General features: G+C 41.2%; 1 protein-coding gene across 3 annotated transcripts in view; it reads left to right on the forward strand.

Moving 5' to 3' along the window:
- The window catches only part of BTBD9 (BTB domain containing 9), a 414,205-nt gene that overhangs the window by 253,612 nt on the left and 145,726 nt on the right, over positions 1 to 14,867 (forward strand). For all 3 annotated transcript variants that reach the window (XM_018038719.1, XM_018038717.1, XM_018038718.1), the window contains exon 7: positions 567 to 676. In XM_018038719.1, coding sequence (XP_017894208.1) covers positions 567 to 676 — 110 coding nt within the window. The remainder of the gene's footprint in view (positions 1 to 566; positions 677 to 14,867) is intronic.

The following is a 14,867-nucleotide window of genomic DNA, read 5'->3' on the forward strand; positions in this document are numbered from 1 at the left end:
TCCTAATGAGAATTTAGGAGCAACATTAAAATACAAGAAACTGTGAGTGGTTTTCAGTAGTTTCTGTGGATTTTTTTTTTTTAATTCTAAATGAGAAAGCAGTATTGATTTCATGCATTTCATCCAATGGGTGAAAGATTTCATTGAGTTGGAAAGTATTTGATTTTGTGTGTGTTTGTGCACCTATGCACGGGCACGTTCCTAACCACAAGGTAAGGATAGAAGCTGTTATTCTCCAGTGTAAATGTCTCATGGATGTAAAATTGTACTGACATTTGGGAGTTGAGCTGAACAGCCCCTGGTTTGATTTTCTAGGTAAACCAAATCTAAGTTCTACTTCATTCTCTGGAAAGTTGGACCTCCCTAATTTTGCTGTAATTTTTCTAGGCTCAGTTGGAGCTAGCCCTAAGGAGCAGGTACAGGGTCTGAAGCCTATTCAGAGTCTCTTTCAGTCCGTGCTCTGGTAGACTGTATGTTTACGTAGTGTATCTTTTTCTGTTATCCTTGGATTTGTTATGATGGAAGCTCATTTTCTTCAACAGATTGTCTTCTCTTTTTACCCCCAGGTATATTCGAATAGTTGGGACCCACAACACAGTGAATAAGATTTTTCACATTGTGGCTTTTGAATGTATGTTTACAAACAAAACCTTCACTCTGGAGAAGGGGCTGATAGGTAAGTGTTACAGTTACATTTTTATGTATCGCATAGCTGTGTTATCTTCAAATATTTTGTTATTCCCTTAACTCGTCCTAATTCACCTGTTAATCAGCTTTGACTAAGAGCTCTGGTTGACTTGAATGCCTTATGGCTGAGTGACATAGAAAGGGCTTATATATTTTTAGAAATAGTCAAAATAATAATTCTAGTAAACTTAAAAGAGTGTAAATATTATACTAGTAGTTCAGAATTGGAAATGTTCTAGTGATTCATTCAGATTTGCTATGTGGGGAATGCTTGTGATAGTCAGGCACAGCCTCCTGTACCAAAAGGCTTTTCTATATTTAATGGTAGGTAAGATCAGGGAGGAAGTCAGTATAATATTGATCCAGTGCTCCTACTTTACAAGGCTGTGCAGGTATTTTGGCCTTTGATTTGATATGAACAGTGTCCTCAGCTATCAGAATATCTCCTTTTCATAGACACAGCCGTCCATATTTGCCCTTCTTTGTCAAATTCACCTCAAGAAAACAACTGCATGTAATTATAATAAGACCAAAGTAACTAAATTACCGTAATGAAGATTATCTTGTGACCAGTTCAGCCTGGCTAATCTTTTGAAAGGACATTTTAAATTTCATTTAGTTGTTTGGTTGTTTTCTGTTGTGCTTTGTTTTTGCTTTTGTTTTAGGTAATGTTTAGTCTGGCTGTGTCTCTAGTCCATCTCAGGCCTTAACATTATGATACCATGAGTGGCTTTTTCTGTCTAGGCTGATTATTCTTCTTTTATCCATGCCCATAGGTTTTTGCTCATTTCCTACCAAGATCATATTTTGTAATTAACTAGATCCTTGAATCTGCACCTTTACTGCAGCTTTCTTGGAAAAGAAACTCTCTTATGTTCAAGTAAAGGGATAAGATACCCATGGCTTGATATACCTAAAGTAGTTCTTTACCTTTACAAAGGACTCATTTCTCATCTCCTCCCCAAGTCCTGTTCATGCTGGGACACAGAACATATTGACAGTGTCCTAAAAACATGGTGAAAACTAGAATGAGAAAGATGAGGGTAGCTTACAAATGTTTACTAATTCTATGAATGGTCAAAAGTCTAAATTTTCATAACACTTTTTGTTTCCTAAACATAATCCTTTAGGGAAATTTGAGAGAGTAATACTAACAAAGTAGCAAGAGTAGAAATTATTCCAACATATAGAGAAGTTTTAGAGCTCAACTAAAATAGTTTGGTTTTGACTTTGCAATGGGTGTAATTTTGAGAATTAAATATAAATGTTGATAAGCCTTGTGACTTTTTTTTGGAATTTAAAAAATTTTTAATTGGAGGCTAATTACTTTACAATATTGTGGTAGTTTTTGCCTTACATTCACATGAATCAGCCATGGGTATACATGTGTTCCCCATCCTGACCCTCCCTCCCACCTCCCTCCTTGTGACTTTGAAACCATTTGAAAGTTAACAGTGGGCATTACTTGATATTATCAAGGCTTTTAATTCTGTGAGGGGGCATAGAATTGTGATGATGGAGTGTTTTGGAAAGGCTACTCCTTTTTACTTGCTGCCCATGTTGTTGTATAGACCAGACCTCACTGTGCGTGTGATTGTATAGTTAAGAGCATCCTTACTTTACTAGGAACCAAATCACCTTTACAACCATAGGAGGTGTAGAGCATCTGGCTGCTCACTTCAGCCTGGTACACTGAATTTTGGGCATGTTGTATAGAAGGCCCCTTTCCCTTCTTACTGGAGGAAGGACAGGTTTGTAGGCACTGTAATTATCGAAGAAACAAATCTATCTGGCATGAAAGGCCACTGCAGGAGTGAAACTCAGAATCAGTTGTAGTGAGGGATGCTGTTATTGGTCTATCTGTTTTGTCCAAACTGAGTCAGTCAGTGTTAACAGAAGCCATAATAGTCTCAGACATGTCAAGGGATAAAAGAAGACTGTAGAGAGGCTACAAGTATTTCTGGTGTCTGGTCAGACACTTTTTTCAAGTCCTCTTCTAAGATGCTCACAAGTTTGACTGTCAAGAGCACTGCAGTCACTTGCCTGTCGTCGTCCCTCCTCCAAATAGGAGCAGTGGTGCAGGCAGGCAGGTTGGTGCGTGTGCTCGTCAGCAGATGGCCTGCAGTGGGGTCCCCTCTGGCTCTGCTTTTACTGTCTTCATGGCTCAAATTTGCCCCCATGCTGGGCAGACAGGGAGCTGGTTTAAGTCATGAGTGTGTGTAGGGTGATTCCATTATCCTTTTTCTGACATGGCAGCCGTGCCAGATTTACAGGGACGTTTGAAACAATAATGGCCAGCTTTCCCTGTTGGTGATCCAGGTGATTTTAGCTGCACACAGGCCTCAGCCACAGCCGTTCTACGGGGACCTCCAAGAAAGAAGTGGTCCTTTAGTGAGGCCACAGTGTATGTCAGAATCCCCTGGAATTATTTTTAAATTGTAGTTGCCTACTGCTCCCTCTGTCCTATGAGATATGCTGTCCTCCCTTGAGAACCACTGATCCAATGCCAGGTTTTCATAGGGGAAAAATATAAAACTGCAATAATGTCATCATGAATAACTAGTGGTATCTAGCTCTACCCTTACGTTTCGAGATTCAGAATTTCCATCATATTCCCTGACCTTGTTTCATAGTTCAGGCTACTCTCATTAGAGTAGAATTCTCCTGCTGCTGAGTGTGCTCAGTCATGTCCAACTGTTTGCAACACCATGGACTGGAGCCCACCAGGCTCCTCTGTCCATGGAATTTTCCAGGAAAGAATACTGGAGTGGGTTGCCACTTCCTTCTCAAGGGGAGTTTCCTGACCCAGGGATAGAACCCATGTCTCTTGTGTCTCCTGCATTGGCAGTCAGATTCTTAACCAACTAGCACTACCTGGGAAGTCCAGTATTCTCCTAAATTACTTTTAAAAAACACTTGTGTCAGAGACATTAGTTTGTCAACAAAGATCCGTCTAGTCAAGGCTATGGTTTTTCCAGTAGTCATGTATGGATGTGAGAGTTGGACCATAAAGAAAGCTGAACGCAGAAGAATTGATGCTTTTGAACTGTGATGCTGGAGAAGACTCTTGAGAGAGTCCTTGGACTGCAAGGAGGTCCAATCAGTCCACCCTAAAGGAGATCAGTCAGTCCTGGGTGTTCATTGGAAGGACTGATGTTGAAGCTGAAACTCCAATACTTTGGCCACCTGATGCGAAGAGCTGACTCATCTGAAAAGACCCTAATGCTGGGAAAGATTGAGGGCAGGAGGAGAAGGGGACGACAGAGAATGAGATAGTTGGATGGCATCACTGACTCAATGGACATGGGTTTGGGTGGACTCCAGGAGTTGGTGATAGACAGGGAGGCCTGGCGTGTTGCGGTTCATGGGGTCGCAAAGAGTTGGACACAACTGAGTGACTGAACTGAACTGTGTCTTTTTAAATTAGATTTAATGTTATTATTTAAAATGTATAATGATGTCAGGAGAAACATGAATAAAAATAACCATACCAGCTTTGTAAGATTTTAGTCTTCCTTTTCCACCGAAGGGTTTTTTTCACATTTTTGTTGATAGCATGTCACTCTTCATACTGCTTAATTTGCACAGACTCTTGGGGAGGCTTTGGAACCCTGTGGGTTCCTGCATCCATGGGAATGGGCCCACCTTAAGTACATTGACCAGACCTGGGCATCAGACTCACAGCTCTTCTCCCACCTTATCTGCTGTTGCCACCACAGCCCTTTCTCATTTGGTGGCTGCTTCTGGGTAGTGCTGGGATGTATTCTTGCCTGGGAGAGTCTTGCCTCTTTGTTAGGAAGCATTTGTAGGAAATTCTAACCTCTTACTGCTAGTGCATAGAAGAAAGTTTAGAATTGATATGACTGCTGAATAGATATGAGTGCTATTTAAACATTAAACCTCCCAAAGAATGTATTTGCTTGCCTTGGCACTCCACTTTGTGATATATCTGTGGTGTATGCCAAATCCCTCTAGTTTTTCATAACTTGCCAAAACTTCCTTTTCATTTAATCTTGTATTTAAATTCACTTCTTTGAATACCGTCTTAGTTGTTCAAGTAGAGGGAATAATACACACCACTCAGGTTAAAGAATTACTGACTCATAGACAACCTGGTCTTACCTGTATGCCACCTACTTCCTCCCCAGAAGATTATTTTGAAGCCAATTCCAGACACTCTATCATCTTATCCATAAATACTTCAGTATACATCTCTAAAAGTAAAGCCTTCCTTTTTGTGGCCATAATCACAATATCATTATAACACCCCCAAATTGAATCATTATTACTTTTTGAGTATTAAATACCCAGTCAGTGTTCAGATGTTCATAATTGAATCAAAGTCTGGAGTGAGTTTATGTGTTTTTATAGGTTGTTTAAATCAGAATTCAATTAACGTCCATACTGTCAACAGGTAGCTCTTTTGACTCATAAATCTCTTTAAATCTGTAGCTTTCCTTACACATGTCTATCCCTGTCTTTTTCTTTTATTTTCGCTCTCTTTCTAATTATAATGTGTTTGTTGAAGAAACTAACTTTCTGTCCTGCAGAGTTTTAAACAGCCTAGGTTTTGATGATTAGATTCCCATAGTAACATTTAACATGCTCCTCTGTTGTATTTCTTCTGTTTAATCGTTCGATAGAGGCTAAATCTGATTCAGGATTTTTTTCGTTTTGTTTTCCGTTTGTTTGTTTATAAAATGTTCTATAGATGGTGGTATATGTCTGTCAAGAAGCAGAGAGAAATCTTTGGTTGCCTCTCTCTTTTGGAGTCACATCCACTCATGGTCATTAATATTTCCTAGATTCATTCTTTCATAATTTGGAAGTATAAAATGGTTCTCTTCTAATCCTGTCATTCCTCCTCTGTTTAATAACTAGAAAAACTTGCCTGAACACTCATTTGGTAATCCTAAAATGCAGTTTGCCCAGGAAAAGTAGGATAAATGTCATATTCCTTCTTCTTTTTTACCACTTTTCAAATTAAAGAGGTAGTTACCTAGCATCCTCCAAAGGTAACCAGTAAGATTTGTTTCTGGGGGTTTTGAGGGGGAGGAGGGAGGATGGAGAATATTTATCATTTTGAATTTATGAGATTAAAAAATTGGACAACTTTTAATCCCTTGGGTTATTTTTTATTGATATTCAGATTATCCGCATCTTAAACTTCTTCATATTGGCTCTTGAGTCTTTCCAACATGATCTCAGTAATTCATCTGTACATTTATTGTCTCTGATCTGGAATCAGCCATTTCTGCAGGAAGCCCTGGTTCTGTGAAATGGGAAATGACATTTGGAAACCTCAGCCTAATCAATTCCTATTGGGTGGTCACTATTCCTATGCCTTTTCAGTAGACAGAAGTAGGAAATGAGTACACATATGTTTATTTATCAACATTCAACAGGTAAAGTATATTAAGTGTACATGCTGACATTTCTAATTAAAATTCGGTACACAAAGGAAGCTTTAGGAGTTGGTGATAAACAGGGAAGCCTGGCATGCTACAGTCCATGGGTCAAAAAGAGTTGGACACGACTGAGCGACTGAACTGAACTTAACTGAAACAAAGTTTTGTTTAACTTTTTGATCTTTCATCTTTTTTCCATACTGAAAATCTTGGCCTTTACTGATCAGTCCAGTCACTCAGTCGTGTCCTACTCTTTGCGACCCCATGAATCGCACCATGCCAGGCCTCCCTGTCCATCACCAACTCCCGGAGTTCACTCAGATTCATGTCCATCGAGTCAGTGATGCCATCCAGCCATCTCATCCTCGGTCATCCCCTTCTCTTCCTGCCCCCAATCCCTCCCAGCATCACAGTCTTTTCCAATGAGTCAACTCTTCGCATGAGGTGGCCAAAGTACCGGAGTTTCAGCTTTAGCATCATTCCTTCCAAAGAACACCCAGGGTTGATCTTCTTCAGAATGGACTGGTTGGATCTCCTTGCAGTCCAAGGGACTCTCAAGAGTCTTCTCCAACACCACAGTTCAAAAGCATCAATTCTTCAGCGCTCAGCCTTCTTCACAGTCCAACTCTCACATTCATACATGACTACTGGAAAAAAAATAGCCTTGACTAGATGGACCTTAGTCGGCAGAGTAATGTCTCTGCTTTTGAATATGCTATCTAGGTTGGTCATAACTTTTCTTCCAAGGAGTAAGCGTCTTTGAATTTCATGGCTGCAGTCACCATCTGCAGTGATTTTGGAGCCCAAAAAAATAAAGTCTGACACTGTTTCCCCATCTATTTCCCATGAAGTGATGGGACCGGATGCCATGATCTTTGTTTTCTGAATGTTGAGCTTCAAGCCAGCTTTTTTACTCTCCTCTTTCACTTTCATCAAGAGGCTTTTTAGTTCTTCTTCGTTTTCTGCCATAAGGGTGGTATCTTCTGCCTATCTGATGTTATTGATACTTCTCCCAGCAATCTTGATTCCAGCTTGTGTTTCTTCCAGTCCAGCGTTTCTCATGATGCACTCTGCGTATAAGTTAAATAAGCAGGGTGACAATATGCAGCCTTGACATACTCCTTTTCCTATTTGGAACCAGTCTGTTGTTCCATGTCCAGTTCTAACTGTTGCTTCCTGACCTGCATACAGATTTCTTAAGAGGCAGGTCAGGTGGTCTGGTATTCCCATCTCTTTCAGAATTTTCCACAGTGTATTGTGATCCACACAGTCAAAGGCTTTGGCATAGTCAATAAAGCAGAAATAGATGTTTTTCTGGAACTCTCTTGCTTTTTCCATGATCCAGTGGATGTTGGCACTTTGATCTCTGCTTCCTCTGCCTTTTCTAAAACCAGCTTGAACATCAGGAAGTTCACAGTTCACGTATTGCTGAAGCCTGGCTTGGAGAATTTTGAACATTACCTTTCTAGCATGTGAGATGAGTGCAATTGTGCAGTAGTTGGAGCATTCTTTGGCATTGCCTTTCTTTGGGATTGGCATGAAAACTGACCTTTTCCAGTCCTGTGGCCACTGCTGAGTTTTCCAAATTTGCTGGCATATTGAGTGCCGCACTTTCACAGCATCATCTTTCAGGATTTGAAACAGCTCAACTGGAATGCCATCACCTCCACTAGCTTTGTTTGTAGTGATGCTTTCTAAGGCCCACTTGACTTCACATTCCAGGATGTCTGGCTCTAGATGAGTGATCACACCATTGTGATTATCCGGGTCGTGAAGATCTTTTTTGTACAGTTCTTCTGTGTATTCTTGCCACCTCTTCTTAATACCTTCTGCTTCTGTTAGGGCCATACCATTTCTGTCCTTTATCGAGCCCATCTTTGCCTGAAATGTTCCCTTGGTATCTCTAATTTTCTTGAAGAGATCTCTAGTCTTTCCCATTCTGTTGTTTTCCTCTATTTGTTTGCACTGATCGCTGAAGAAGGCTTTCTTATCTCTTCTTGCTATTCTTTGGAACTCTGCATTCAGATGCTTATATCTTTCCTTTTCTCCTTTGCTTTTCGCTTCTCTTCTTTTCACAGCTGTTTGTAAGGCCTCCTCAGACAGCCATTTTGCTGTTTTGCATTTCTTTTCCATGGGGGTGGTCTTGATCCCTGTCTCCTGTACAATGTCATGAACCTCATTCCATAGTTCATCAGGCACTCTTTCTATCAGATCTAGTCCCTTAAATCTATTTCTCACTTCCACTGTATAATCATAAGGGATTTGATTTAGGTCATACCTGAATGGTCGAGTGGTTTTCCCTATTTTCTTCAATTTAAGTCTGAATTTGGTAATAAGGATTTCATGATCTGAGCCACAGTCAGCTCCTCGTCTTGTTTTTGTTGACTGTATAGAGGTTCTCCATCTTTGGCTGCAAAGAATATAATCAATCTGATTTTGGTGTTGACCATCTGGTGATATCCATGTGTAGAGTCTTCTCTTTTGTTGTTGGAAGAGGGTGTTTGCTATGATCAGTGCATTTTCTTGACAAAACTCTATTAGTCTTTGCCCTGCTTCATTCCACGTTCCAAGGCCAAATTTGCCTGTTACTCCAGGTGTTTCCTGACTTCCTACTTTTGCATTCCAGTCCCCTATAATGAAAAGGACATCTTTTTGGGGTGTTAGTTCTAAAAGGTCTTGGAGGTCTTCATAGAACCATTCAACTTCAGCTTCTTCAGCATTACTGGTTGGGGGATAGACTTGGATTATTGTGATATTGAATGGTTTGCCTTGGAGACGAACAGAGATCATTCTGTCGTTTTTGAGACTGCATCCAAGTACTGCATTTCAGACTCTCTTGTTGACCATGATGGCTACTCCATTTCTTCTAAGGGATTCCTGCCCGCAGTAGTAGATATAATGGTCATCTGAGTTAAATTCACCCATTCCAGTCCACTTTAGTTCGCTGATTCCTAGAATGTCGACCTTCACTCTTGCCATCTCTTGTTGGACCACTTCCAATTTGCCTTGATTCATGGACCTGCCATTCCAGGTTCCTATGCAATATTGCTCTTTACAGCATCGGACCTTGCTTCTATCACCAGTCATATCCACAGCTGGGTACTGTTTTTGCTTTGGCTCCGTCCTTTCATTCTTTCTGGAGTTATTTTTCCACTGATCTCCAGTAGCATATTGGGCACCTACTGACCTGGGGAGTTCCTCTTTCAGTATCCTATCATTTTGCCTTTTCATGCTGTTCATGGGGTTCTCAAGGCAAGAATACTGAAGTGGTTTGCCATTCCCTTCTCCAGTGGACCACATTCTGTCAGACCTCTCCACCGCGACCCACCTGTCTTGGGTTGTCCCATGGGCATGGCTTAGTTTCATTGAGTTAGACAAGGCTGTGGTCCTAGTGTGATTAAACTGACTAGTTTTCTGTGAGTATGGTTTCAGCGTGTCTGCCCTCTGATGCCCTCTTGCAACACCTACCATCTTATTTGGGTTTCTCTTACCTTGGGCGTGGGGTATCTCTTCACGGCTGCTCCAGCAAAGGGCAGCCGCTGCTCCTTACCTTGGATGAGGGGTATCTCCTCACCACCGCCCTTCCTGACCTTCAACGTGGGATAGCTTCTCTAGGCCCTCGTGCACCCGCGCAGCCACCGCTCCTTGGACGTGGGGTTGTTTCTCCCGGCTGCCGCCCCTGGCCTTGGGCGCGGGGTGGCTCCTCCCGGCCGTCACCCCTGACCTCAGACGCGGGGTAGCTCCTCTCGGCCGTTCCTGCGCCGTCGCAGCCTGGCACTCTCAGCCTCTGCCCCTGACCTGGGACGTGGGGTAACTCCCCTTGGCTGCCGCCCTTCGGGCATGGGGTCCTTCCTGCTTCTGCCCCTGATCTTGGAAGTGGGGTAGCTCCTCTCGGCCATGCTTAGTGCACTGGTCACAGCCGCCTGCGCTTGGTGCGCTGGTCGCAGCCGCCTGTGCTTAGCGATAAAGCACAATATAATTCATTTGCTTTGTCTTTAGTACATACAAAATGATTGCAGAATTACATTATAGTACTACTTTAAACCACATGATTTCTGAAGATAGCTCAAGATTTTTGCAGTAACCTTTTGGGCCCTTAAGGTATATCCCATGAGAGATGTACAGTAAAATTACTGTGTTTTAAAGACACTTAGAATAATTCGTTGGATGGTCATATAGCTATTTCAGTGTACATATAGATTCATTTGTTCCATTTTGCTTTCAGTATTCAGTGATTGCCTTTACAGTTTTTTGTTTTATAATTGTGTAAAATATATACATAGTTCTAAAATCAAATATACAAAGCTGTTGTATGTATTTAGAGAAATTCAGTTTCTATTTCTGCCCCCTCTACTCCTGTAGGTAATCTCCTTTCCCCCTTTTTCTGGGGTTATCCTTTTTGGGAAAAAAAAAAAAAGGAGAATAAGTAAATATATATGTAACTTGTATTTTGTATCCTCCCCAGCATTCTTAAATAATTGATAGCATGCTATATTCTATACATACTTCATTTTTTTACCTTGCTTTTTTTGTACTTAATGCTTTTCTAGGGCTAGCTGTATAGAAAGATATTATTTATTTCTTTTTAATAGCAGCATGGTCAAAGGGTAAATGCATGTATTTCTTTGTTAGATATTGCCAAATTCACCTCCATAGGGTGTATAACATTTTAAAATTCTCATTGGCAATAATGAGAATGAATAATGTCTGTTTCCCTCACAGCCTGCCAGTGGAGCATATTGTCAGACTTCTGGACTTTTGCCAGTTCAATAGGTGAGAAATGGTATCCCAGTACAGTTTTAACTACATTTCTCTTGCGAGAGAAATTGAGCATCTTTTTATATTTTTAGGGCCATTTGCATTTTTTTCTTTTTAAATAGCTCTTCTCTTCTTATAAGTCTTATAGATGAATCGAGAATATGCTTTTTAGTAAAACTTGAGAGAATAGTAAGTACTTAACACTGATACTGGAGTGTGGTGCTTAGCATTGCATGAGTCTAGTTTCCCTTCTTAAGGTCTCCTGCTTCTCCTGGAAAGCATAAGCTCTCGCAAGTCCCTTTCCTTGGCTCTACCTGTGCTTAAGAGATGGTAACCAGAGCGTAGAGCTGTAGGCTCAAAATTCACGTCTTTTTTTTTTTAAACCCTTTCAGGGAGTAAGAAAAAGCTTACGTTACCAACCTTAGGCCATTAAGTGGTATCTTTGTGTCTACCAGCATGGGTTCAAAAGACTGGAGGCTTTTTTGTTCGACTTCTTGTTAATAATTGAGGTGGGGCAAGCAAGCCAGGCAGCACAAGCGCAGGATCTGTGTCGCTGGAGCGCTGGGAACGCCCACTGCTGCTGCCACCAGAAACTGCTGTCTGAACAGGAACTCTGGCGCCCGTGTCCATCAGCCTCTGTGCTACCTGCAGTGCTACCAGGAGCACCCTCCCATCTTCCATTCTCGCCAGCTTCTTCTACTGGTAGAGCTTCAGCAAAAACAAAGCTACGGGGAGAAACCCACACCAGGCTGGCAAGTTTGGGGAGTGTAGTTTATGGAACTTTAGCCCCTGAGATACAGTGTAAAGCAAGGAAGCGAATGGAGCTGAAAGCAGATAGAGAGATGATGCGTGCAAAGGCAGAAAGTGTGAAAGGGGCTTCAGTCAACAGGAAACTTCCCATCTGACTCACAGTAGCTGGATAAGCCCGCTGGCAGGGCATAGAGACACGTGGAGACAGAGAGACAAAGGCACAAGCAGAGTATGGAGAAAGGTTCAAGGTTTAGGAGGCGTGTGAAGGAACCCAACATATTTTCTTGCCTAGTAAGGTAAGGTTTTATGAAGAATAGTGCTTTGAGCTAGGCCTGGAGGAATTTAGTAACTAAAGCAGAGCAATGCACATGTGCTGATTTACACAGCAACAAAATGGCTGCTGTGTGTTCACAGCTGGAGGCAGGAAATAGAAAGTAGGTGGTCTGTCGTTGCTACTGTCATCTCAGAATACTCTGAAGCAGTGTGCTTAGAATTCTGTGAAGTCCTGGGAAAGTAAACAATTGGAAGTCTGCTGTAACAGGCTTTTACATCCACTGAACTGAGGATCTGACTTCCGCCCTTAAAAAAAAAATGTGTCCTCTGGAGCAGAAACAGAGATTTGGGAGTGAGGGAATTCCAGAGGGTGGAGGTGTTAGAATGTGGCAAAGAAGCAAACTTGTTGGAATAGCAGAGGGGTCCTTAATTCAGAGAGTTTTCTAAAAATGGCACTATATAGAGTCTGGATTAGTCTAGACCAAGAGACTTTGCTTTTCCCAGCCTGTTTCTCTAATCAGATATTAAGGCTGGTTCTAATTGTCAGTGAAGCTTAACTTCTTTATCTACGGTAAATTACTTGGCATTAAGCAGACATTTATTAAGAGGCTGCCAAGTGTATCTGAGGCACTGGGGAGGGAAAGATACACAGGTGCAGTTTCTGCCTTGGAGGAGCATTTGAGCTAGTGAAGGAGAAAGACACTTAGAAGGTGACAACACAGTAAAATAAGTCATCTCTGGGAAGGGTTCAGCAGATGCTATAGGAACACTGGAACAGGAGTGCCTAGCCTGAGTCTGGAGATGCTATCAGGGAAGACCTACCTACAGAGGTGATGAAGCTCCTTAAATCTTCTTAAGGAAGAAGACAGAGTTGGGGCAGAGTCACATAAAATGACCCATGTGTACACAGGCTTATTTATCTCTGACCCACTTCAAAGCCAATGCCCTTTCCAGTGGACCACTTTGCATCTGGTAGTGGAATAAGAATTAAGAGTTATTTGTAGTCTCTTACCCTTTCTTTGGAGAAGATAAGTATTATTTTCTCACAAAGTCTTAGAGTTTTAGAAGAATTCAAATAAAATAAACACCCCACAGTAATGCATGAAGAATGTAACACAGTTTGTTTGCCTCCCACCCAGAGAGCCCGGGTTCTCAAACAAGAATGGGCTACCATTTTTTATCTGGGGGAAAGAGTCAGGGATGATTAGAAAATGACCTTCTCACAGTCATTTAGGATTCTCAATTTGGTATGTCGTCCTTCGTGTACAATTAAGTTTCATTGTCTTTTAATACCTGTTCTTTTGTTGGTTTTTTGTTTGCAAATAAAGATTGCCTGAAAAAGTCTTTATTGCTCTTACTTTACAGAATTTATGTGTAAATTTAATCCTTTTCTTACTTTTTATAGAAGGAATATAGTAGTGTGTGTGTGCAGGGAAATGTAAATATGCACAACTTTTTTTTTTAATGGGACATCGTGGAGCTTGTATCCAATATTATGCAGCAATATCACTTTCTCACAAACCACAGTTCTGCCTCACTGGTATTTTGAATAGCCAGGTTGTAAATAGGTGGGATCGTTCTCTGTTACTGACTGTGAAAGCTGTTTCGGCAGCTGCTGCTGCTGCTGCTAAGTTGCTGCAGTCCTGTCCGACTCCATGTGACCCCATAGACGGCCTCCCACGAGGCTCCTCTGTCCCTGGAATTCTCCAAGCAAGAACACTGGAGTGGGTTGCCATTTCCTTCTCCAGTGCGTGAAAGTGAAGTTGCTCAGTCGTGTCCGACTCTTAGCGACCTCATGGACTGCAGCCTACCAGGCTCCTCCGTCTATGGGATTTTCCAGGCAAGAGTACTGGAGTGGGGTACCATTGCCTTCTCCGGTTCCAGCAGCTAAGGGGATGTAGAATCTAATTTTGTTGGTCTAGTTGCTTCCCTGGTAGCCCAGATGGTAAAGCGTCTGCCTACAATGCTGGAGACCTGGGTTCGATCCCTGGATCAGGAAGATCCCCTGGAGAAGGAAATGGCAACCCACTCCAGTATTCCTGCCTGGAAAATCCCATGGACCAAGGAGCCTGGTGGGCAATAGTCCATGGGGTCGCAAAGAGTCAGACATGACTGAGCGACTTCACTACAGTTGCTACCTCAGTACCCTAGTCTTCCACCCCATAACCAGGTAGGTAATTTTTTAACTTAATATTTTAAGTAGGTAACACAAATATGTATTCTTATTTCCCCGTTTTGTTAAACATAGCACATATTCATATATGTATGTTTTAAATTAGCAATGTTTTTGGAGATCTTTCCTTACCAATACAAAAAAACTTTCTCATGTTTTATGTTTTTTACATTTGTGCAGCATTGGCTAGAGGTGCTATAATTTAATTTATTTAACCAGTCCCCTTTGATAGATATGTAGGTGTTTCCAGTCTTTTATTATCAATAACAATTCTGTAATGACCCATTTTATAAGTAGTGAGGTTTAATCAGAGATGGTTCCAATAAAGCCTAAAACAAACCAAAAAAATCCATCATTATTCCCAGGGCCAGCTATTTAATCTGCAAGGCACTATGCAGAATGAAAATATGGAGCCCCTTGCTCCAAGTGCAGGAAACAAGTGCATTTAAAAGTATTTTAACAAGAAAAAACATTTTTTCCCTTTCTTTTACAATCTTCCGACCGGGCATGTTGTTTTTATTTGCTGATTAATGTTCTAAGAAAAATAACTTTTATATTGTCAGCATGAATTTTATCTTTCATCTTTATATTGTGTAATGGTGGTTTTAAATGCAAATATAAGAGCATTATCTGCTATGCCAAATGACCAAAGTTACACAATTCATGTTTGATAGATCACACATGTGTATGTATTACTTCTTAACCAGTAAATGGAAATTCTGCACAAAACTATATTGTTTTCGTTTCACTTCTTAATTCACACACATTTTACCAAAACTTTCTACCATTGACTTACTCTGTAAGCTTCCTTAATGAGG

This window comes from Capra hircus, chromosome 23 (genome assembly GCF_001704415.2).
Source record: "Capra hircus breed San Clemente chromosome 23, ASM170441v1, whole genome shotgun sequence".
NCBI classification, from domain to species: domain Eukaryota; kingdom Metazoa; phylum Chordata; class Mammalia; order Artiodactyla; family Bovidae; genus Capra; species Capra hircus.